The following is a 26,401-nucleotide window of genomic DNA, read 5'->3' on the forward strand; positions in this document are numbered from 1 at the left end:
AATGCAGTTACACGAACGGACTCTTATCCTATCCCACGTTTGAAGGATTGCAATGAGAAAGTGGGACAATCTGCTTTTATTTCCAACTTCCAGACATGGAAAGAACCTTTAAAACCTCGTATAGAGTTCTTCGATCGACTTCAGGAGGCGGGTTTGGTGATGAACCTAGCCGAAAGTGAATTTGGAAAAGCCCGAATCACGTTCCTTGCAGTTTCCGATACCCTCAAGACGAAGGGAAATAATGCGATTTCTTAGCATGAGTGGATTTGATCGAACATTTGTGCAAAGGTTTTGTAGCGTGATTGCTCCACTGATGGACTTGCTAAAGAAACGTCAAAAATGTCAATGGACAGCAACAGGCATTTAACTGCCTAAAAGCTGTGGTAACCAATGTTCCTGTATTGGAGAATTGCAAGGGGCTCTGTGGTCAGATTGAACTAAAGTATCTGATTCTAAAGAGAAATGCCGAGGAGTAGAGGAATGGATGGATCGTGCAGAGACTTTCTTGTTCAAAGAGACTGTCAATCGAGATGGTTTTCAGTTGGAGGAAGAAAAACAGGAAAAATGGACTATATTATTATGCTTGTTTGTGTGTGTTGTTTTTTTTTAAATGAAAAAGTATTTTTACTGTGTGCATTTCTTAATTTATGGTGCAGGGTTACAAAGAAACCATTTTGAAGTTGATGGTTTATTTTTTTTCTTGGGGGGGGGGGCGGTGTCATGTGAGAGTACCTTTAAGAAATGAAATGAAATGAAAATCGCTTGTCACGAGTAGGCTTCAATGAAGTTACTGTGAAAAGCCCCTAGTCGCCACATTCCGGCGTCTGTTCGGGGAGGCTGGTACGGGAATCGAACCGTGCTGCTGGCCTGCCTTGGCCTGCTTTAAAAGCCAGCGATTTAGCTCAGTGAGATAAAAATGTATGTTTAAGCAATGTACCTTTAAGTAATGGAGCTGATCATCTTACTGAAGTGATGTCAGAGGTTGGGGGGAGCTGAGCTCACTTCGGCTTTTTGTTTCAGTTTGAGAGAGCAGCTTGGGTGTGCCTGTGTGTTTTGCTGAGAGCAGCTGAAAAGTGCCTGGCTGGTTTTGCTGAGAGCAGCTGAAAAGTGCCTGGCTGGTTTGCTGAGAGCTGCATGAAAGGAGAAAGCCAGTTTGAGAGAGCAGCTTGGGTGTGTCTGTGTGTTTCCAGTGAGCTGCAAGAAGAAAACACAGAACTGGTCTGTTGATGTCTGCAAATCCAAAGACTATAAGTATATTGAATGCAACCTCATGTCTGTTGTTAAAGGGGAAGTCTTTTGGATGTTTGCAGGAACATTTTCAGGGATTATTTAGTGTTGTATTATTTTTGGGGTTATCTTTAAAGTAAGGAGTGTTAAAGGATCCAATGTTTATTTGAAAAGAAAACCACGTGTGCATAATTGTAATATCCCACCTCGGGAACAAGCCGTGTGCTTCAAAAGCAACAATCCATTAAAGGGAGAGGTTGGTTGAACTCCATGATACATTTTGGAGTTCTGAAACACCTCGCCCGTAACAATTTACTTCAGTGATTTTGAGAGAAAAATTTACAAGTCAAATTGTAGAAGCTAAATATTGTTTAGTGTACTCTACAAAGCAGCTCCAAACTTACAAAATATTTTTCAGTTGACCCACCAACTCAGCAGGGAAAATTGGAGCAAATGCTGTTAAGAAACATAATAGAAAATCATATATTCCAATGGAACAGCTAAAGAGAAAAGAGAATCAGAAGATTCAAATTCCAAGTGGTTATAATGAATAAATACTCTCTTTCCTGGTATTCTTCAAAGCTGGATAGAAATTTAGCCAACTTTCCCAAGTAACATAAACCTGAAGCAGTTGCCATGTGAAAACCACAAACTGCGCTGGACCCAAAATGAGAAAGGTTGAAAAAATATAATTGTAGTGATTACATTAACCGGATGCAGAAAGTCAGGTTGTTCGTAGCATAATGGCTAACAGGTTCATGAAGAGTTGGGGAGAAGTCATGTGTTTACACCTGAAGAAAACGCTGCACATAAACCTAAAATCAGTCTTAATTTTAGCTACTGAATAAATCCCATATATAGCTTGGCAGGTGCTGAACAAGGTTGTCCATGAGTTTCTAACAGATTCCTAAAATCCACTCTTAAAGGGCCCAAAGTTCAAGACAACATTCATTGCAAACACATCATGTCTTCTATACAGTTTAAAATGTCAAGATCAAAAATATACCTCAGTTGTACAATTAATTATGCAAAAAGTCCTGTCAGGATTAATAAATGACAGCAAATTAATATTTTACCACAATTACTTTGCAAATCCTTGTTAAAATAGCACCTAAAAGCCTGGTGGAAAATTTGGTGAATGAATAGTACTCTCAAAAAATGATTAATCACATTAAAAGTAAGACAAATTGATTCCACAATAATTCAAAACTGCAGAACTTCGACGTATCAGGATGTAGAACACAAAGTAGATGAACTGTGGTCTTTGATTATCTACCAATTCTTTATGTCCCTACTTAGGTAACATCTGGTGCATGTCTCTTGACGTTTCTCTCACTGCCTACCAGATGTGCACCCAATATATGAAAATCTAATACATAACCTATTCAATAGAAATTATTCAAATAAATTAACTCATTCCTTACCGTATTCTCCAGTCTTGTGATCTGCTCTCGTGCCTGATTCAACTCTTTCAAGACTTTCTGTAACTGATGTTGCAGCTTTTGACGATCGTGTTTCTCACTTTCAAAATCTAAAGTGAGGTTCTGCATCTATTAAAGATTCAAAATGTGGTTGCATAAAAGTAAATCAGTAACTTCACAATGAAGTTAATACGCAATAAAGCAGCAGAGTTTACGCATGCTTTCTTCCGTTATATCTTGCCAAAAAGCAGATAATTAAAGTCGTCCAAGGATGAAGAAAAAAGCTATTTTAAAAAGCCTAAAATAGGCACAGCCGATCAAGGTAAAGACCGTCTATAATAATCATTGCAGTGACCTGTGTGGCTTTAGTTTGGTGCTGCAGACCCAGATGCAATAGAACAGAGACCAACAAATTTCATTCATGGAAGAGGGGAATGATACCAGCTTCTGTGAATATTCTCGCTCACATTAAATATTAACATCAACCATCACAAGTAAACCTGGAACGAGACCTGCTTCTACAAGCCCATATTATTTCAGATGACAATTTGAATCCCTCATGCTGGAATAGATCGACCAATAAGTTTATGAATAAGGTTGGGTTATTTTCAAAACATGCAGCTACAGCCAGATAGTGAGGTCAGTTCAAATAACAGCAGTTTTGAACCAGTTTGCAAAAGGGTCAAATCGACAAACTGGTCAGTGGACATCCTTTAAACTAATTCCCTTATAAATGCTTTCAAACAATGCTCTTGGATTTACATCAGCCTCCTGATCTATTTTGGAAAGGTTTTTGTAAGGCGTGCCCAACCACTCTCGAGTCACAACTTTCTTCCACATCAGCAGTGACCAGGTCGACGCCATGCTCAAGGCATGTAAAAATGTGAGAAACGCCTTCGAGAAATTACTTAACCAACAATGTACACTTCGGCATGTCATCTAAAAAAAATATTAGCCGTGGAATAATCATGAAGATTTGGGAATATGTTTTGGTTTTGGGAATAACTAGAGGATACAAGAGCACAGCACAAGACAACTGCAACAATAGCAACTGTTAATTTGATCCTGATGGTTGCTACAGCCAAGAAACACTCCACAGAGCAGTCAAGAACTCAAAAAGTGATGCTCAATCCTGCATTTGAACTGGTATTAAATGAACAAAGCTTTATTTGGACGTCAGGAATAGCAACACAGATAGTAGAAGCAGGGTGCCAAGTATCAACTCCTAATACAGAATTCAGCAGTTTTTGAGCTCAGGGTATAAACAGACAGGTTTAACCTCCAAACTGTGTTTGCAAACACCCTTTATTGAATTCCTCAGAAGCCTGTGTTTCTCTCCATTATGCAAACCCAATTTCTTCTCCGTTTGGGTAATTGCAATGCTTTCGACTAGTAGAATTCTCCCACATGGAGTCAAAGTGCTGTAGCAAGGATGGGAATGTGGAGCAATTCCCACTGCAGAGGTTGGCTGAAAAATACTCCAAATCTTTCAGCCCTAGCCTCATTAATTATACACCTGGGTGTTTCACACCGTATTCAGTGGCTGCTTGGGCCTGTACGGTCTGTTGTCCGCCATTGCGTTCAGGTGTCACATTGAAAAGGCTTCCAACATAGAACATAACAGCGCAGTACAGGCCCTTCAGCCCTCGATGTTGCGCCGACCTGTGAAACCACTCCAAAGCCCATCTACACTATTCCCTTATCGTCCATATGTCTATCCAATGACCATTTGAATGCCCTTAGTGTTGGTGAGTCCACTACTGTTGCAGGCAGGGCATTCCACGCCCTTACTACTCTCTGAGTAAAGAACCTACCTCTGACATCTGTCCTATATCTATCTCCCCTCAATTTAAAGCTATGTCCCCTCGTGCTAGACATCACCATCCGAGGAAAAAGGCTCTCACTGTCCACCCTATCTGATCCTCTGATCATTTTGTATGCCTCAATTAAGTCACCTTTTAACCTTCTTCTCTCTAACGAAAACAGCCTCAAGTCCCTCAGCCTTTCCTCATAAGATCTTCCCTCCATACCAGGCAACATTCTGGTAAATCTCCTCTGCACCCTTTCCAATGCTTCCACATCCTTCCTATAATGCGGCGACCAGAATTGCATGCAATACTCCAAATGCGGCCGCACCAGAGTTTTGTACAGCTGCAACATGACCTCATGGCTCCGAAACTCAATCCCTCTACCAATAAAAGCTAACACACTGTACGCCTTCTTAACAACCCTCTCAACCTGAGTGGCAACTTTCAGGGATCTATGTACATGGACACCGAGATCTCTCTGCTCATCCACACTGCCAAGAATCTTACCATTAGCCCAGTACTCTGTCTCCCTGTTATTCCTTCCAAAATGAATCACCTCACACTCACCCACTATTCAAAAAATAAGCTGGACCGCCTGAAAATGAAGACAGATCTCCAGGAGCATTCAGACTGGAAGGTGGACCTCTTCCAGGTCATCTAAACTGGAAGACCCACCTACAGTTGCTCCCCCGACCCACTGCTGTGGTCCAGGGTCGGTAGGCGGCTTACATCCTGAACTCAAGGCCTCCTCGGGCATTAATGGATGCAAATGAGGTTCGCATTGTCTTCTGGCTGGTTTTCCAACTCGTCATAGCAGGCACCAGCAAAAGATCCGCTGTAAATTCACGCCGGTTTGAAACCGATTATGGGCCTCCCGCCGCATTCTCTCACCATCAAACAGGTTGGTGGAGGGCTTGGAAGAATTTTGCCCTGGATATCATTCATCTGGCCCTTTAACCTTTTTCCAAAACTTCTACACCATCCACCACGTGAGGGCACCAAAATAGGATATATCGAAGCTTACACAGGCTAAAATCTGTTTTGTTTTGTATTGTCCAAGCAATGCAATTCAATTCTCAACTGTTCTGCCAAAGAGGTCACTGGTCTGAAATATTAGCCCAAAGACATATTTCCACAGATACTGCTTGACATGTTGTGCATCTCCAGCTTTTGTTTTTATGATAAATTTCCAGCATACTAGTTCTATACTAATTTGCTTTGTACTGTCCAGTATTCTATTTGTTTTAATTATTGCTTCAATGTATTTGTCATGAAACATAAAAAAATTATGCACAATTCAGACACTATTAATCAGAATTCTTTAATTCGGTCTATTTTCTAATTGCACTTTTTTATTTGATTTGCCAGCTTAGTGGGACTGTGCTGGCTTTTTCTAAAGCCATTTGTAAAGTTATGAGTTTTGTGGTTCAGCATGTTTGATGAAAAGCATGTTTAAGAAAAATAAATTAAAATGTGGATCATTTGTTTTTCAAATATGAAGATAACTGGCAATGCCAGCAGTTAAGCCCCATCCTTAATTGCCCTCGAGAAGGTGTGGTAAGCACCTTCTTGAACCACTGCAATACATCTGGCATTGGTAAACCTGCAGGGTGCTCCAGGATTTTAATTTTTTTAATTTTTATTCTTTCATGGGATGTTGGCATCACTGGCAAGGCCAGCATTTATTGCTCATCTGTAATTGCCGATCACTGAGTGGCTTGCTAGGCTATTTCAGAATCAACCACATTGCTGTCGGTCCGGAGTCAGATGTAGGCCAGACCATGTAAAGATGGCAATTTCCTTACCAAAGGACATTAGTGAACCAGATGGATTATGACAATCATCAATACTTTAATACCAGAATATTTTTCTTATATTTAATTTAATTCCATCATCTGCTGTGGTAGGATTTGAACTCGGGTCCCCAGAGATTACCCTGGGTGTCTGGATTACTAGCCCACTGACAATACCACAACACCACCACCTCTACTTAAATCCAGGGACAGTGAAAGAGCAGGAATGTAGTTCCAAGTCAGAATGGTGTGTGATTTGGAGAGGAACTTGCACTGGTGGTGTTCTACTGGACGGCAGAGGTCATGGATTTGGGAGATGTTGTCAACGGAGCCTTGATGAGTTGCTCTAGTGCACCTTGCACATTTTACAAACTGCTGCAACTGTGCATCAGTGATTCCAATCAAGAGGGCTGATTTGTCCTGGATGGCGTTGAGCTTAGAGATTTGCTGGAGCTGGAGGGGCTATTTCATCACACTCTGACCTATACCTTGTAGATGGTGGACAGGCTTTGGGGAGTTACCCATTGCAAAATCCCCAATCTCTGAGCTGCACTTGTAGCCACAGTATTTATGTGACAGTTAGGTTTCTGGTCAAATGGTAATTTCCAGGATGTCGGTGGTGGGGGATTCGGCAATGGAAATGTCAGTCAACCTCTTAGCTTGTCTTTTGTTGGTCAATGCCAAACTTGGTGGCAAGTAACATTAGAACTATACATCAGCTCAAACATGAATGTTGTCCAAGTCTTGTTGCATGCAGGCATGAAATCCTATACTATGAGGTGTTGCTAATGGTACGGACTACTGGCAAACTTCAGTTAACATCCCCACTTACAACCTTATGACGCAAGGTCACAAGCAACTGATGGTGGTTGGACCCAAAGAAGCTCCTGCAGCAATGTCCTGCGACCAAGATGACTAGCTTTCAATGACCACCTTCCTTTGAGTGTTTACCCTCAAAACCCGTTGATTTCAATGTATCTAGGGCTCCTTGAAGCCACGCCTTGTCAAATGCGCCTTGATATCAAGGGCAGCCAATTTCACTTCAACCCTTGAATTCAACTCTTTAGTCCACATTTGGACCAAAGCATTTAGTCCACATTTGGAAGGACAACACAGTAACACAGTGGTTAGCACAGTTGCGTCACAGCTCCAGGGTCACTGTCTGTGCAGAGGCTGTACGTTCTCCCAGTGTCTGCGTTGGTTTCATCCGGGTGTTACGGTTTCCTCCCACAGTCCAAAAATGTGCAGGTTAGGTGGATTGGCCATGATAAATTGCTCTTAGTGTCCAAAAAGGATGGGTGGGGTTACTGGGATGGGGTGGAGGCATGTGCTTAGGTGGGGTGCTCTTTCTGGGGGCTGGTGCAGACTCGATGGGCCAAATGGCCTCCTTCCACGCTGTAAATTCTATGATTAAAGCTATAATTAGGTCTGGAATGAATGGTTCTAATGGAACCAAACTGAGCATGGGTGGCTGCTTGATAGCATAGTTGACGACACCTCCCATCACTTTGCTGATGATCGAGACTAGACTGATGGGGTGGGAATTGGCTAGATTGGATTCATCCTGCTCTTTGGGGACATGGCATACCTGAGTAATGATCCACAGTCAAGGAGATGGCAATGTTATAGCTGTACTAGAACAGCATGACTAAAGGCGTGGCACGTTCTGGAGCACAAGTCTTCGGTACTACAATTGGGATGGTGTCAGGGCTCATTGTCTTTGTTGTATCCAGTTTAGTTCAGTTGACTAGACTGCAGAATGAGGCCAACAGCGTAGGTTCAATCCCCATATCGTCTGAGGTCACTCATGAAGACCTCACCTTCTCAAAGTAGCCTGTGGTCATCTGGGACTATGGCGACTTTACTTACTTAACTTACTGTATCCACTGTCTTGAGCTGTTTCCTGACATAACGTGGAGTGAAAAATTGACTAAAATGGCATCCTCTGATGGTGGGACCTTCGGGGAATCAGAGATTCATAATCCACTTGGCACTTCTGGTTGACGATGGCTGAAAATGTTGACCAGCTTTGTCTTTTAAGGTACTGAACTCTGGCATCATAAAGGATGGGATGTTTAGGAGTCTCATCTTCCTGTTAACTACTTAATTGTCGACTGCCATTTCTTTACTGGATGTGGCAGGACTCCCATGAAGAACATTACATACCCAGGTAGGTTTTTACAAAAATCCAGTTGTTTCTTTGTCATTAACAATGAGATTTTATTTTGACATTTAATTTAAATCCTGTGGGGGGATTTGAACTCCAGTTACTAGAGCATAGTCCATATCTCTGGATTGCTAATATAGTATCACCACTATATCTGTATATGCCTGCTTTTATACAAGAGCATCTTTTGACTGTCTAAGAAAAGCAGTGCATACTGGCTATCTTAAAGAACCTTGCACGTGTTAATTTGAATTCAACAACCACCACTATTATTACATATTTAAAATAGCATAGTCTCGATACTATGTGTATATAAAAATGTTACACAAAGTAAAGCAAATTTACTGTTCAATAAACATAATCAATATGTCAGAAAATGAGGGCGGCATGTGGCGCAGTGGTTAGCACTGGGATTGCGGCGCTGAGGACCTGGGTTCGAATCCCGGCCCTGGGTCACTCTCCGTGTGGAGTTTGCACATTCTCCCCATGTCTGCGTGGGTTTCAACCCCACAACCCAAAGATGTGCAGGGTAGGTGGATTAGCCATGCTAAATTGCCCCTTAATTGGAGAAAAAATAATTGGATACTCTAAAAAAAATGTTTTTTAAATGTCACAAAATGTGCTTATTAAACAATTTAAATAGTAACATTAGCGCTACAATTATTTAAACACTGATCTAGTCACAATGACTTTCTGTTCTACAATTTGGAATGGTTGTTGAACTACTTTTGGTTTACATTCAGCTGGTTTCTTTGATTGATTATCATGCTGCGTTAATGCTTCAGTCATTACCATGTGACACATTGAGAGTATTTAGTTTAATCATTTTCTAAAGGTCTGATTACAAGATTGCTCTGAAATGGTTTACACAGCACAACAGCTGGCTGTAACCCTACTGAATATGGCTACCTTCTCTGATCATTTTGGCCCATGTCGCAGAACCAATAACGCGAGCAGAGGTACACAATAAAATAAGCTTGCTCAAGTTTCCCTTAAAAACACAATTATTTTGCTTCAACTGGTTATTCATTCCATCTTGTCTGAGAGTTGGAAAATAAAAGTTATTCAGTCTAAACTCACTTTCTAGTTATTAATCTGTGGCCCTGTAGGTTATGGTACTTCCAAGTACATATCCAAGTCTTTCTGAAATGCACCAAAGGTTGCTGCCTTTAACATCCATCCAAGCAGTAACTTACAGATCTCTACCATGTACTGTGGAAACATTTTCCCCATAACTCTCCTCTAATCCTTCTACCAATTAATTTATACCTATGCTCCCAGTTATTGGTTTCTCTGCTATGTGAAATAAATTCTCTCTAGCCTTTCAATCCAGGCCCTTGCATTTTATATACTTTAATTAACTCTCCCCTCAGCCCTCTCCATTCTAAAGAAAAGAACAAAGCCCCAGCCCATCCAATCTTTCTACGTAATGAAAAGTCTTCCTTCCTGGCAACATCCTCTAGTGTGATCACATTCTATTATAATGCAGTGACTAGAACTGTGTACACTACTCGAGCTATGGTCTAAATAGCAATTTATACAGTTCTGACAAAGCTTTCCTGCTTGTATTCTAAGCCGTTGCGAATAAAATAAAGTATCCCACATACCTTCTTAACCACCTTATCTACCTGTAATGCTACCTTCAGGGAACTGGGAACATGCAACTGTCCCTGCTGTTCCTCTACCCTTCTCAATGTCTCATCATTTATTGATCTTATTTGCTCTCCCCAAGTACATTATCTCGCACTTATCCAGGTTGAAATTCATTTGCCACCTTTCTGCGCACCTTAACAGTCCATTGATACTTTCCTGATCTCATTTTTAATTTCATCCTTCCACTTTCTATAATCCTCCAGATTTTGTTTTTGCAGCATTGAGTTCTCAATATCGACAGAAGCTTCTCTTTTTTTTTTTTTGAAACCTCATCCTACCCATATGGCTCTTTGACATCCCTAAAAGTCTGGATTTGGCAGTTCCATTCTTTTTGGGAACATATTTGTTTGGAACCCTCTCTCGCACCTTCTTGAAGGCCTCCCACTGCTCGAAACACGGATTTACTGTCAAGCTGCTGTTTCCAGTCCATCTTTCCCAAATCACATCTAATACGCGTAAAATTGGTCTTTCCCCAATTAAGTCCTTTGTTTATTTTCTTTGTTCTTTCCCATAAGTACACTAAATCTAACTCGACCAGCACCTCACTCTTCACTCCTCAGCTATAGTGGCCAACCTGGAATAGACCTTCTTTAAGGTTACAGCTGAGCAATTTGAATTTACGATTTTATATCTCCGAAGTTCAATGATATTTCAATATTTGTTAATATACATTATATAAGTAACATCAGTTTCCATTTGTCTACTAACCCCTAATCCACAGATTTCCAAAGTGCGGGTTGTGACCTGCGGATGGGTCATGGAGCAATTGTTCACCCCAATCACAGGAGAAATGCCCAACAACCCATCCAACAATTTTATTGAGAATGGTGGCCACTACTATCTTTTAAACGAGAAGGAAATGAGGCTGTGTGCAGTCTTCCGGCCAAAAGCAGCAGCAGTGAGCAGGTCACAGTTCCTGCACACAAGTATATGTACGTGGTTTTGGTGCCAAATCACAGAGGAGCGCTTCTTCCATTTTCTAGCTGCAAACAAGGTAAGATGAATAGGTTTCTTACAAGTAAGAGATGGGCAAAGACACAAATAGGCAGTGCATCTACTGGCCAGGATCTCACAAGTGAATCTGCTGGAGAGAGCTGCTCAAGAGAGTCAAGGGCAGGACAGAGCAGTGGTAGTGTTAGCTCTGTAGAGAGCGCCAGGGCTTCTGATGATTAGTCTACAAAGAAGAAACTTAACTCAGGAACGAAGCAGTATAAAGATGATTTCTTGAGGTATACCTTTGTCAAATAAATCAATGATAGGAATGGTTTTCCTGTTACAGCGTTGTATATTTTTATATAAAATAGAGTTATCTAAATTATCACTCGCTAAACCAACTCGATATGTTGTCTTGCTGCCATTCTAAGGTCATTATTGTGCCAATGAAAATAATGATGCAAAGCCCATGTGTGTTATATGCAGATTCTGGCAGATTTTGAAAGAGAAGTGGTGGGTGAAAAATCCTTTTGAGTTTGAGACCCCAGTAAGTTAATAACTGACAGCTGTCTCCAAATTAAAAGACTATGCTGCTGTACCTGACCTGTGAAAGCACGTTGAAAAACATGCCAAAAGCCCATGAGGCAGTCAGCATTCTGGAGTAGAATCTCCCAGGACAATCCAGTGTTGAGTAAAACAAGCATTTTGTTGCTATTGTCCTTCTCGACAAAGTAAATGTGCGAGGTTGAATTTTCCATCCTCACAAAGGTGAGGATGGCACAAAGAAACTGGCTGAAGTCTTCACCTCATATTCTCTCCTCCTGTGAACCTGGTTGAAGTGAGATCATGAGGACCAAGCAGAGGACCATTGCCCCCCTTTCGCAATAAAGGTTAAGCGAGTATGGTGTGTATCACGAAGGTCGGCCAGCGTGGGTCGGAAAGGTCGGCCAATTGACAAAAGTGTATCCCTGGAAAGAAAGTTTGAAAAACACTGCCCTAATCACTCCAGAACTTGCAACACGAGGAAAACTTGGTGTTAAATTACAAGTTCAAAATAATAGTTGGAAAAAAATTAGAATTAACTTAGTGAAGTTACAGATACTGTAGCTGAATTCGCGACTGAAATGTTTGAGAAATATTCTAGTTATTTTTGATTTCGGACAGCGAATCAAAACTCAGTATATTTGGGCTGTTTAAAAATAGCACTGTTCCATTGCCATACCTGTTGTTCCATCATTCTATTTCTGGTCTGCTCTTCTTGCTGATTTATAGATGTCTTTTGAAGGAGCTGGATCTACAGAAACAATATTTTAAAAATGTAACTTGTTAAACAAATGTTTCAGGCTCAGTCGTCTTGAAACACACATCAGTACTGGGTTCAAGTAGAACCATCCAAGCAGCAACCAAGGATATCTTGGATCTGCTGATGGCCTCCACAGCAGCATTTATTGTAGCTTTTTAAAGTATTTAACTGAAGCTCTATTAATAAGTAGTCAACAAAAAAGAAAATCTCAAATGATGGCCTGGTGATAAAGCGATTCCTAAGACTCTGCGCTGGGTCATTAATATATTGGAACCATATTGATGAGCACATTAATAAGTTCTGTTATTAGGGTTATTCACCTCAAACAAATGCAGGCTCATTGCAGATATCTTTTGAGCTTTTTAAATTAAAGAATTAAATGGAAAAGATTTGAAGATATCAGAAATTGATATTGGTAAAACGACAAGTGCTGCCTCTACATAACTAAATATGTAGTGCATTTAAATCCTGTGTTAATGTGTCCTAAATTTATGCACCATAGCCTCCAAATCCATTTGGTGATCATTCTGCACCACCTCGTTTAGTTGGCCTTCTAATCGATGCACAACTTTGTACCGCTTTAATTTTCTTCTCTCTCATTAGCATAAGTTTTTTTCTTAAAAAGGACTGCATATCCACACTTCCCACATCAATTTGATATGAGGAAACATTTCTTCTCAGGTGATTGGCCCTCAGAACAGACAATGAATGAATGATTGCCAGCTTTCTACCAGCAAGTAGTGTATCACAACAACAATCACTAATTGCTTTTGAAACACGTTCCGAAGCCGAGAGAAAATTAGCATAATGATCTTACTTTTTGTTTTAGATTTCCGCTAAATTTGTTAACTGCGCCCCATTATGTTGTATTAGGAACCCATCTCATAAGCAGATCAATTGATTGCTAAATTGCATATTTAATGTAGAAGAATCATCTTTGATAGCAATTTACAAAATACTGGAAGTAATCTTACTTGTCCTCTACTTATGAATGCAGACATACATTTTAACATTATTCAGTTATTCTTACTTTCAGAAGATTCTCATTTCACAAGCAGGCCCCATGACAAGTTCCTAGCTCTAAATACGATGATGGATTCAAACACCAAACAAAACTATAAAGAAAGAACGTCTGGGGATATTTTTCACCCAGAAGTTAATCAAGCTGTGGAATATGTTACCAGGTTGAAGCAAATCGTAAAAAGTTTCATCAGGGTGCATTTCTGCAGAGATGGGACATGGAAACATTGAGAGAATGTGTAGTTAGAATTTCTGAAAGAGAAACTGGCTCGTTTAAGATCCATTGCTCAAAGACCTTTGGGCACTGACTCCCAAACTGTGGATCGTGACCCCCAGTGGAAACACAGAGATAGTATTTGGGGTCACAAGCACCGCCTTCTCCAAGGCATCTACGTTGACTATGAAGAGGAGACTACCCAGTCAGGAAGCACTGGCAGAGCAGTTGGAACCCTGTATCCAATGAATTCTTGCCACCAAACAAAGGGCAGATGATGATCGCAAAGTGCTTTTTAACCTAAGAAAACATGTTTGGCAGCGAGTGCCAAGCTGGTCCAGGGATATTTGTGTGCTGACGGTGCAGTTAGAGACCAGCAACTGTAATGCAATGACTGACAACACTTGTAGTGTTACCATTATCTGGAGAACAATAAAAATCCAGAAGACATGCGGCTAAGCCAGGAAGGCGAGTGGCTACTTCAAACTTGCCTGTGTTTCTGCTCCCATCTGCCTGATGTGCAGGGTTCTTACCCAGAGCTGTGCCACTGCTTCGCAGTCACTGGTAACTAGACCAAAAGTAGGAAGACGGCCTGGCTACAGGTGAGCATTGGGGCAGGGGTAGGGGGGGAAGAAGGGCTTCACCCTCTTCTTTTACCAGGACATATGGGGAGCTTGGTTGAAACCTCAGTGGGCAGGAACTGCCACATATTATGTTTTATGCCTGTTCAGAACTGCTCCACTTTCCTTGAGTTGGGAGGAGCATAGCTCCACATTCAGATAATTTACTCAGCCCTAAATTAAATAGATTTTATTTTGAAGCTGCATTATCTGCAGCAGAACCCACAGCCTCTGGAACTACAAATCTTGTCATTTGAAATCCTCAGTACAAAATTCAAACTTGATTTGACCTGTTGGTAAATGTGTGGTCATGCATTTCTACAAGGTATTTTAAAAACATATTTTCATATTTATTGGAAGTATTATATGACCTATAATATGCAATGGTTTATTTGTATACTGAATTCTGATTTATTACCAATTTGATTTTGCTGGAATCATATTAATTTTCAAGTCTTAAAGTAGGGTCATATTGGAAAATAATTTGGGGTACTTTGGCAAATGGGTGAAGACAGCACGAAATGGGTGCAGTGCTTACAAGAAAATGGTCCGACAGTCCAGATTTAGTGCACAGTTTTGACATTAATTGCTGATTACCATGATTTGAACATACTTGGAGGTGATGAACTAAACCTGTAGGTATCTGTTTAAGTGCAGATTAGATATTTCTTTGTGTAGTAGTGGGCTCCTTGGACTGTGGAAATGTTGAGTGTTCTAACGCACAGTGCATTGGAGGTGCTGCCAGCAGAATTCCAGAGGAGGGATGTAATTGCACCCAGGGGGTGCGGGTGGTCGGAAAGGATCCACCTTGTCCACCTGTCCCTTTCTCCTGTAGCAGTTTGCGCTACTCCACCAGGTCTCCTCCCATTTCTTGACCAGAGCAAGATGCCCATACACACTTTGCCTGGTGGTTCTTAGAAAGGGGACGTCCGGTGACAGACATTACCAGCTAGGGGACGTCGCGTTCACGGCAGCTTCCGGCAAAATCGGGATTTTGGGCCGCTAAATGGGGCGGCGGCGGCACTTGGAGGCTGAGACCGGTGTGGGAATGGACGCTGGAGAGCTTCCCCCCGGTGCTGTATGAGGGAACCAGGAGCGGGGCCGTCAGACGTGCAAACGCGGGAAGGAAGGCTGAGAAGGTCCGGGAAAACAAAATGGCGGCCAGAGTGGATCGGGAGGTATGGGCCCAGTGGGCCAAAGAGCAACAGGAATTTCTCAGAAACGGAGATGCTGGTCCACATGAAGGCCTCCATGGAGAAGATTGTGGAGGTCCAGAAGGCGCAGGAGAATGCGATCAAGGAGGTGGGGAGGAAGGTCGCGGATAATGAGGACAAGATCCTGGGCCTGGCGGTGAAGGTGGAGGCGCACGGAGCTCTACATAAGAGGTGGCAGGAGAGGCTGGATGATCTAGAGAACAGGTCACGGAGCCATAATCTGCAGATCCTGGGCCTTCCCGAAGGAGCGGAGGGGGCGGACACGAGCACGTATGTGACCACAATGTTGGGGACGCTGAGGGGCGCGGGGACCTTCCCGCGGCCCTTGGAGCTGGATGGGGCGCACAGGGTCCTCGCCAGAAAGCCGAGGGTGAACGAGCCACCAAGAGCGATGGTGATAAGGTTCCATCGTTTTGCAGACCGGGAGCGAGTCCTGCGGTGGGCAAAGAAAGAGCGGAACAGTAAGTGGGAGAACGGCAAGATCCACATTTATCAGGACTTGGGAGCTGAGCTGGCGAGGAGGCGTGCGGGTTTCAACCGGGCAAAGGTGGTCCTCCACAGCAAAGGGGTGAAGTTTGGGCTCCTGCATCCGGCGAGACTCTGGGTAACATACCAGGACAGGCACCATTACTTTGATAAGCCATACGAGGCGTGGCCGTTCATCAGTCACGAGAAGCTGCACTTGAACTGAGGGACAGTTGTATGGGGGTGAAATGTGCAGGTGGGAAGGGGTACTGGGGGTGGACCGGGGGTAAGATGGCGGGTAGAGCATAAGTTTATTTGCTTGTCTGCTCCAGTTTGTTTGTTGGTTTTGTTTTTTGTTTTGTTTTCCATGTGTCCAGGTTTCAGGGGGCGGGAAACGCCCGGGTGTTGTTGTCCGGATGGCGCTTGCCCCTCTCCCTGCGGCGGAGTGGGGGTTGGGTGGCCCGAAGGAGGCAACAAGATTAGGGTCGGGGAATGGAGGCGGGAGGGGCCGGGGTCAGCATGGGTGAGCTGACTTACGGAAGCACATTGGGGGGGGGAAATCAGAGCTAAGCGGATGCTTGGCGGGGGGGAGGGGTGCTGTTTTGCTGACTGAAGGGTAGCCAGTTGAGGGGGATGGATGGAGAGTCGTGCTGGGGGGCCGCCGAGGGGAGGGCTGGAAGCGAGGCACATGCTAGGTAGGATCCCGGACTTGGAGTAAAGTAACTTGATTGTGGGAGGGGACTTTAATACGGTCTTGGATCTGGTCTTGGACTGTTCCAAGTCCAGGTCGGGAAAGAAGCCGGCGGCGGCCAGGGCCCTGTGGGAGTTCATGGACCAGATGGTGGGCATGGACCTGTGGAGGTTTGCGCGGCCAAGGGCGAAGGAGTTCTCCTTTTTCTCCCATGTCCATAAAGTCTATTCGCGGATAGACTTCTTTGTGTTGAGTAGGGTGCTAATCCCGAGATTGGAGGGGGTCGAATACTCGGCCATTGCGGTCTCGGACCACGCCCCACACTGGGTGGACCTGCGTCTGGGGGCGGAGCGGGATCAGCGCCCTCTCTGGAGACTGGATGTGGGGGTGCTGGCGGATGAAGAGGTATGTGGGCAGATAAGGAGGAGCATTGAGAACTATGTGGGAGCGAATTACACAGGGGAGTTAACGGTGGCAGTGGTTTGGGAGGTTTTGAAGGCAGTCATTAGGGGAGAGTTAATTTCTATTAGGTACCACAGAGAGAAGGAGGAGAGGATGGAGAGGGAGAGGCTGGTGGGAGAGATACTTAGGGTAGACAGGAGGTACGCAGAGGCCCCGGAGAGGAGGCTGCTGAACGAGCGCCGGAAACTGCAGGCAGAGTTCGACTTGCTGGCCACGGGGAAGGCCGAGGCACAGTTGAGAAAAGTGAAAGGGGCAGTCTAAGAGTATGGGGAGAAGGCGAAAGGCGAGTAGGATGCTGGCGCACCAACCGCACAAGAGGGAGGCGGCTAGAGAGATCAGGGGAGTGCGGGATAAGGAAGGCAACATGGTGTTGAGCCCAGAGAGGGTCAATGAAATCTTCAGGGAGTTCTACGGGAAGTTATACGAGTCGGAACCCCTGAGGGAAGGGGGAGGGGGAGGGATGAGGCAGTTTATGGATCGGTTGAGGTTCCAGAGGGTGGAAGTGGAGCGGGTGGAGGGATTGGGGGCCCCGATTGAGTTGGAGGAGGTAGTTCGGGGGCTGGCAAGCATGCAGTCGGGCAAGGCCCGGAGTCCGGACGGCTTCCCTGTAGAATTTTATAAGTAGTTCTTGGAACTACTGAGCCCACTTCTGCTAAAAACCTTTAATGAGGCAAAGGAGAGAGGGACCCACACCCCAACGATGTCGCAGGCATTGATTTTGTTTATTTTCAAGGAGAAGGATCCGCTTCAGTGTGGGTCCTACAGGCCGATATCGCTCCTGAATGTAGACGCCAAACTGCTGGCAAAAATTCTGGCCACCAGAATAGAGGACTGTGTCCCGGGACTGATTGGGGAGGACCAGACTGGTTTCGTCAAGAGCAGGCAGGTTAAGACGATGTGAGGAGGCTCCTGAACATTATCATGATGCCCTCGCAGGGGGGAGATGCAGAAGTGGTGGCTGCAATGGACGCGGAGAAGGCCTTTGACAGGGTGGAGTGAGAGTACCTGTGGGAAGCGTTAAGCAGGTTTGGATTTGGTGAGGGACTCATAGGGTGGGTCAAGCTGCTGTATCAGGCCCCTGCAACGAGTGTGTTCACGAACCGGCTACGGTCGGAGTATTTCAGGCTGCACCGGGGGACGAGACAGGGGTGTCCCCTGTCCCCGTTGCTGTTTGCCCTGGCAATTGAGCCGTTGGCCATAGCACTCAGGACCTCAAAGGATTGGAGGGGGCTGGTGTGCCCCGGGGGTGCGGGGGCACCAGGTCTCCCTCTACGCGGATGACCTGTTGTTGTACATTTCGGACCCACTAGAGGGGATGGGGGCGGTCATGCGGATCCTGAGGGACTTTGGGAGCTTTTTGGGGTATAACTTGAACGTGGGGAAGAGTGAGCTGTTCGTGGTCCACGCGAGGGGCCAGGAGGAGAGACTGAGGGAGCTCCCGCTCAAGATAATGGAGAGGAGCTTTCGGTACTTGGGGATACAAGTGGCCAGGAACTGGGATGCCCTGCACAGGCTCAACTTAACCCGGCTTGTGGAGCAGATGGAGGGAGAGTTTAAAAGGTGGGACATGCTCCCGCTTTCCCTGGCGGGACGGGTGCAGACTGTGAAGATGATGGTTCACCCCAGGTTCCTGTTCGTTTTTCAGTGCCTCCCCATTTTTATCCCCAAGTCCTTTTTTAAGCGGGTGAATAGGATTGTTACAGGATTTGTGTGGGCGAATAAAACCCCGTGAGTTAAAAGGGCATTCTTGGAGCATAGCCGGGGAGGAGGAGGACTGGCTCTGCCGAACTTCTGCAACTATTATTGGGCGGCCAATGTGGCCATGATTAGGAAGTGGATGATGGAGGAGGGGGGTATGGGGGCGGCATCATGCAAAGGCACCCGCCTAGGGGCACTAATCACGGCGCTGCTGCAGTTCTCGCCGGCGTGATACACCACAAGTCCGGTGGTGACGGCGGCACTGAAGATTTGGGGGCAGTGGAGGAGACATAGGCAGGAGGAGGGGGCCTCAGCATGGACCCCGATACGGAATAACCACAGATTTGCTCCGGGTAGGATAGATGGGGGGGGTTCTAAGGCTGGTATAGGGCAGGCATTAGGAGAATGGGAGACCTGTTTATAGACAGGACTTTCCCCAGCATGCAGGCGCTGGAGGAGAAGTTCGGTCTGCCCCCGGTGAATGCGTTCAGGTACCTCCAGGTTCGGGACTTTCTTAGAATACAGGTGGGGACATTTCCGCTGCTGCCCCCGCGTAGGATTCAGGACAGGGTTGTGTCTGGCATCTGGGTAGGGGAGGGGAAGGTGTCGGACATATATCAGGAGCTGCAGGAGGCGGAGTAAGTTCTTTGGGGTTGAGGACAGGTGTGCGAGATGGGCAGGGCGCCCGGCGAACCATGCCCATATGTTTTGGGCAAAGTCTGCGCTTAAAGAATTCTGGCAGGGTTTTGCGAGGGCGATGTCTAGGATTTTGGACACTTGGGTGAAGGCGAGTCCAACAGTAGCGATATTTGGGGTGTCGGAGGGTCCGGGAGTGCAGGAAGCGAAAGAGGCCGAGGTACTGGCCTTTTGCCACCCTGGTAGCCCGGAGACAGATCTTGTTAATGTGGAGGGACTCGAAACCCCCGAATGTGGAGACCTGGGTTAGCGATATGGCAGGGTTCCTCAGCCTGGAGCGGATATAGTTTGCCTTGAGAGCGTCCTTGATGGGGTTCTCCCGGCGATGGCAACCTTTCCTTGACTTTCTAGGGGAGCAGTACGTGTCAGCAGCAGCAGCATCCTGGGGGGGGGGGGGGGGGGGGGGGGGGGGGGGGGGTGGTTGATATAATGTAAGTTGTGTTTTGTATGAAGACAACACCCACCTTGTTTTGTTTAATAATTCTTGTTTATTTTTGTAATGTAAAAACGTTGGTTGGAAAAGCTTAAATAAAAACATTTATTAAAAAAAAAAGAAATGTCTCTAGCAAGATGTAGCAGCACAACATTTACTTTTTAGGTGAAACCCTCATTCAATTTCTGATATGTTGCTCACGTGTTAGTGCAGTCTTGACAACATGTTCCTTAAAGTCTCCACATGTTTCCAAAGTCCTCACCACAGTTCCAGCAACAATGAGCACAAAATTACAAGTATTCTTTTTAAAGTACCTTTTGAAATTGACATCAACACCACGTTTCCACCAAAATAGCTGATCACTGTTTGGAGGGGGAAAGCAATTGAACTCCTGGCCAAAATGCCATAAAGTCTCTTTGATGGACACACACAGACACTTGTAGCAAACACCCACTTAACAAACCTCTGGGCACATGTTCCTGGAACTGGTTTCAATTTCATCAAGATAACATCATGCACTAAACACAGGCTAAACTAGCAGTTCAGCTCAAGCTCTCATTTTGGCCACCTCTATCATACGGCCAAAGTATTTTGTGAAAAAAGTCTGTCGCTGATAGACGGGAGTCTTGGGGGACCCTTTCAGAGCAGTGAAGAGGAAGTGGGAAGAGGAGCTGGGAGGAGAGCTGGAAATTGAACTGTAGGGAAAATTCTTGGAGAGTCAATTCATCCTCGTCGTGTGCCAGACTTAGCTTGATCCAGTTCAAGATGTTCCACAGGGCCCACATGTAGGCAGCCCGGATGAGAAGATTCTTTGAGGAGGTGGAGGACAGATGTGAGCATTGCCCAGCGATCCATGTGCATATGTTCTGGGCATGTCTGAAATGGAGGTGATTCTGGCAGGGATTCGCGGACATTATGTCTGAAATCCTGGGAGGGTAACTCTGAGTCCAGAACTAGCAATATTTGGGGTATCAGAAGATCCGGGGGCCATGGGGGGGATGGCGATGCCCTGGTCATCTCCACCCTGGAAGCCCGGAGACGGATTTTGCCGGGATGGAGGGACTCGGAGCCGCCGAAGTCAGTCTGGAAAAAATCAAGTTCGCCTTGAGAGGATTAACTCTGGGGTTTGCCTGGAGATGGCAACCGTCCATCGATTTCTTCAAGGAAAATTGAACGTCGGTGTTGTGTTATGCTGCTTCGGATAACAGAGGCTACTACTTGATGCAGTCTTAACTAAAGGATGCTCCAAACTCTGAAATGAGTTCAATGTGTTTATTGAACTATTAACACAGTTCTCAAATGAGTTCGACTCTCTGTCTAGTAACTCAGTCTAACTGGACCAACTTGCTCTAAGCCACGTGCCGGGGTGTGATGCTGCTGATCAACCCTGTCTAACTCTCTAAATATCTGTCTGTGGAAAGAGGCAGGGTGCGAGTTCCTCATCCCTTTTATAGTGTTTATGTCATGCCGCCTTGTGGTGATGCCACCTCGGAGTGTCCTGACAGCCCATTGGTTGTGTCGTATTCTGAGTGTTCTTGGTTGCATGTTTGCATATCATGAGTCAGCAGTAAGCGCTTTTGGGGGGGGGGGGGGGGGGGGGGGGGGAAGAGGGAGGGAGAGAAAAAACAGGAGGAATGGCAATGTTAGATAAGGGCAGCGGACTTAGTATACGGGTAATTAAGGAATAGGGCGGGTGTAGTAGGGGACGTTGTTTTCTGTTTTTTGTTCTTTTAGGTGTTTTGCATGTGTCGGCCCGCGCGGTTGTTTAAGAAATGTTAATGTGTTAAACTGTGAAAATTACAAATGCTTCAATAAAATATATGCTAAAAAAAAAAAATGGGTCTGAATTTGGATTCCCATCTTAGCTAAAAGCGAATCAGTTCTTCTTCAGGCCATTCCCTATGTACCATGTTTTGTTAAATTCTGTCTATTAGTTTCTGTGGTATATTGTTTATAGTGAAACAGACCAACAAACAGGGGCACAAATACTTTCCCTATCCACCTTCAGCAGCGGAGACAACCAGAGCAATAAGAAATAAGTGCATTGATACATACACATCACTCCCTGCCACCTACCTCTCCCAAACATACATCCAGATGATAGAGAAGACCAGTCATGAATTACATGCTCAACAGCTCAGGTGCTGGGTTAAAGGGGTATGCATAGACAGTGCAATTCCATGCTATGAAATGTCACATCAAAATATTAATAGTATAACTATAGCACAAAAAGTCAGGTCTGACCAATATTTTTTTTAAAAACTGAATTTTTACCTGGTACAACAGGTCAGCTGAACTTTTTTTCTCCTCTTCATATAGAACTGCTAAGTTTTCTAACTCAGTTTGAAGTTTCTGGATTTTTTCAGCTGAGCACTTCTTTTCTTCATCAGCTTTCCATTTGCTACAACCTTCTGCCTGTAGTTTGACATTTAGGGCATTGACTTCCAAGCCCTTCTCTTCATAATGCTTTTTCAGATCAGAAAGCTCCAATTTAAGTTGATTTGCAAGGTCACGCTGTGCTTCAAAATCCTTTTTAGCAGTTAAAAGAAGTCGGTCATAGTATTTCTGTTTATCTTCCAACAGTTGACCTGTCATGAACATCAAACATGTAATTTAAGTCTGAGGTGCATGAAAAAGAAACTTTAAAAGCAAGGTTCTCATCGTCACAGATACTAAAATATCTATTATAGCCACCGTCCAATATTACATGTATCCCTAGACTAAAACTTGAAGGAATATGGTGTGAAAAATAGATACTATGGGGAGATTAGAATTAGTCTAGCTGGTGATTATAGGTATAAAGCAAGACAAATTGATCCAAAACTTTTGAGTCTCCAAGTAAACAGTAAAAATATTAGAGATAAAACTGCAAATAAGTCAATTACTTGGAACACCATGACCTGGAAGTACACGTCTAAGTTACTCACCATTCTGACATGGAAATAGATCATCGTACCTTCTCTAGCTCTGGGTCAGAATCCTAGAACTCCCTCTCTTATAGCACTGTGGGCGTACCTGCATCATATGGACTGCAATGGCTCAAGAAGGCAGCTCACCATATCTTTTCAAGGACAATTAGGGATGGGCAATAAATACGGCAAGCCAGCAATGCCCACATCCCGTAAATGATTTTTTGTTTTTCAAGTACTAAACTTGAATATTGCTGAAAAGAGAAAAATGTTGCTGAAGCTTCTAATCTTGCACTCATAAGGACATGTCCACAAATACCCAATTTCAAAGAATCATAATTTATACTCCGAGAGAAAAGGGTGTTTATTGGCTAAAAAGTCAATTCTGATTAATTTATCCATGACAATGCCTCAGCCAATGGGGAACCATAGACTATAGCCTATGGCTTCCCATTATTTTCCCCATGGCAAGCCCTCAGCCATAGTTGACTTGTCAACCAATCAGCACCCTTTTCTCTTGTAGTGTAAATTATGATTGTCTGAAATTGGGCATTTTTGCATTTGTCTTGAAGAATGCAAGACAAAACGTCTAAGTAAAATGCCTCTCTTTTCAGCAACAATAATGTGCGATTGCTTACACATCAGAAAAATAACTGAGGACTTGTGTCTCTACCCTAATTTTAAGAGAACAGAAGATTCTTGAGACTATTAGAAGCAAGGTGTGGAACCCAAATGTTACTGTACATGCCGGTGGATGGCTCTGATTGGGTGATTACTGAGCACATATAAAGAGGCCCTTCCTGTCACAGCAGTAGAGAGGGGTCAGGAAAAATATACCTGTAATGCTTCACTATTTTTAATTTATTTTTCCAATAAAGGGGCAATTTAGAGTGGCCAATCCTCCTATCCTGCACATTTTTGAGTTGCGGGGGTGAGACCCACACAGATATGGGGAGAATGTGCAAACTCACACGGACATTAATTCAGGATGGGGATTGAACCCAGGTCCTCAGCACCATGAGGCAGCAGTGCTAACCACTGCACCACCGTGCCGCCCCGTAATGTTAATAAGTCTATTCCAAGTAAAGACTAGATCTGGTTTCTTCCTTCATTAACTGGCTATCAAAGACAATTACAAGCAGGGCATTTCAAGTAATCTTTTTATAAATAGGTCTAATATTAACCCAAGGACAAATTAATCAAGTGATACCTCACAGGAAATAACAGGGCAGCAATTCAGATTCCAGAAACTCATAGGTGTGAAAGTTCATTGATTTGTGCTGGGCATCCCATTGTCTCATTATTAATGGGAAGTTATGCATTATTTAAAATTACAAGGTTGTAAATTTTCTTTGAACTAGATGCTGCAGTTCACATTCCCATTTGAAGAGAAATCTGCCATGTAAAATAGGAAAAAAAGGTTAATCATTTTAGGGCCCGAAGATAAGCCTGCCTTCCCACACAGGTTGCAGAAAAGGCCCCATCTTTCATGTACATGACAAAGATGCATTGAAGATGCTGTGTGATGTTACACACGGTTATTTTGTTTGTGTTAGAGGAATGGCGCAGCTCCATACCTTCCGCTTTGGAGTCACAGAGCTGGTTATTTTGTTGCTCCAGTTCAAATATCCTGGCCAACAGCCCCCTGACGTAGGCCTCCCGTTGTTGGTCATAAACTAGCCACTGTTGGTTTTTTTCGAGAGCCTAGAAAACCGAAAGCATTTGTTATTTATGGCATGCATTGTCACTAACATATGTATTTTGTTAACTTACAAAAAGCATGCATACACAAAAGATTGTTGGGTTTAAATAAAAAGACAGATCAAAAAAAATGAATCCAGTGGTCGGCATTTGAAAGAAAAGATCAAACTGCAAACAATACCTTATTGCTCTTGCAAATAGAGGATGAGAAAAGATCTAGCTTAGCAAAGTTTCAACAAAAAAAAATCATGATGGGAAGGATTAATATCTTGTAACCAATTAGCAATTTAACTGTACATTTGATGGCATGTTGCCAAAAGACACTAGAACGTCATCGACATTCACCTGAGTTTTTCATTCAGCATTTTCTCCTTTTTAACACACCATACTTCAACACTACAAATAGATTGGACCAGCTACTCGTGATATCCTTCTGTGACATCTAGTGGTGATTTGAAGTGTTGTTGCATCAATAAGTCAGTAAACATCTTTATCTTTTACATTCATCCAGCAGCAAAGAAGCATGGCCCCTCCCATTAATTCCATCCCCACCAGTTATAATAGGCATTTAATTGAGTTATGGTGATATGGCAGGGATCTGTGGAAATTCTGTTAATTAAATAAAAACTTGTTTTCTTTAAAAGAGGAAAATTGGTGTCCGAGCAATTTTGACAACAGGAAGAAAGCACATTGCTTTCCAATTCACTAATGCATGCAACTAAAGTGTCTGCACATTCAGCATGCCGGCAATGGATGCTAATGGTTTTCCTCAGGCTTTTTTAAACAGATCTCCTCAGTACATTGAGATGGTTGGAGAATCGTTTGGACTCCCTAATAACTTCTATGAGGAGGCATACACTGAAACTAATGCCAAGTTTTCTTCTAGGACTTGATTATCTGCCTTAGGAAAGGGATTGTCAGTAATTTTAAGAAATTTGCCAAATTTTCTCTTCCCCTTCAGATTTTGCTTGCTCACCAATAAATTGCCAGCAACCCTCACTATAGCTGTTTCTGCCCATAATAATTGGAGCTTTAGAGACACCAAATGGCAACTATGAAATCAACATCAATGCAAATGATAATGGTGTTTGTTTTCGATGATAGATGGGAGCATCCATTTGAAACAGGGACTGTATTTGATGTCTTACAATAGTAAATTGCACTTTTCGGCATTTGGATGCATTACCCAAGCCTGCACTCATCTAATTTTTCAAATTATTTTCAGGTGGCATTAAACAACGGCTTAATTAGTAGGGCAATTAATTAGTGTTTCATATTGTTATGTATCAATACAAGGGCAGCACGGTGGCACTGTGGTTAGCACTGGGACTACGGCACTGAGGACCCGGATTCGAATGCTGGCCCTGGGTCACTGTCCATGTGGAGTTTGCACATTCTGCCAGTGTCTGCGTGGGTTTCACCCCCACAACCCAAGATGTGCAGGTTAGGTGGATTGGCCACACGAAATTGCCCTATAATTGGGAAAAAAATAATTGGGTAAAAAAAAAATTATTTTTTATTTTTTTTAAAATGTGTCAACATAAGCAAAGCACTTACGTCTTTTAATTGAATCTGAAGTGTTCCCATTTCATGTGATGAACCACCTTGGCTCTACAAGAAACAAAAAGAAAATTATACGGAGGACGAAAAAAACTCCACAGCAAAAGTAGGAATATAGACAACATGAAATCTATTAGCACCTCTAGAATTATCAATGGAACTTTCTCGTTTCTTCTCTATTTAATGCATGATCTAGACATAATTTCAGGCAACTAATTTCAATGAAGGAGATTCGACGAAATACATTGGAAACAATCAAAAACTATGGATTAAAAATAGCTGGAGCAGTACATCTCGAGAAGTACTGTTTAAGCATTTTCCCTGCATCCTTCAACTCAAAATACTTTAGCTATGTTAGAAGTCACCTGGTCCAGATGGTTGATACTCCAGATTGTTGATGGAAGTTGGGTGGG

At 43.7% G+C, this 26,401-nt stretch overlaps 1 protein-coding gene across 3 annotated transcripts in view; it reads right to left on the reverse strand.

Moving 5' to 3' along the window:
• The window catches only part of cep55l (centrosomal protein 55 like), a 118,421-nt gene that overhangs the window by 8,344 nt on the left and 83,676 nt on the right, over window positions 1-26,401 (reverse strand). For all 3 annotated transcript variants that reach the window (XM_072479071.1, XM_072479070.1, XM_072479072.1), the window contains 5 exons: window positions 25,986-26,039; window positions 24,305-24,431; window positions 22,093-22,406; window positions 12,225-12,296; window positions 2,652-2,777 (listed from right to left, as the gene is read on the reverse strand). In XM_072479071.1, coding sequence (XP_072335172.1) covers window positions 2,652-2,777; window positions 12,225-12,296; window positions 22,093-22,406; window positions 24,305-24,431; window positions 25,986-26,039 — 693 coding nt within the window. The remainder of the gene's footprint in view (window positions 1-2,651; window positions 2,778-12,224; window positions 12,297-22,092; window positions 22,407-24,304; window positions 24,432-25,985; window positions 26,040-26,401) is intronic.

Source organism: Scyliorhinus torazame, chromosome 16 (genome assembly GCF_047496885.1).
Source record: "Scyliorhinus torazame isolate Kashiwa2021f chromosome 16, sScyTor2.1, whole genome shotgun sequence".
NCBI lineage: Eukaryota > Metazoa > Chordata > Chondrichthyes > Carcharhiniformes > Scyliorhinidae > Scyliorhinus > Scyliorhinus torazame.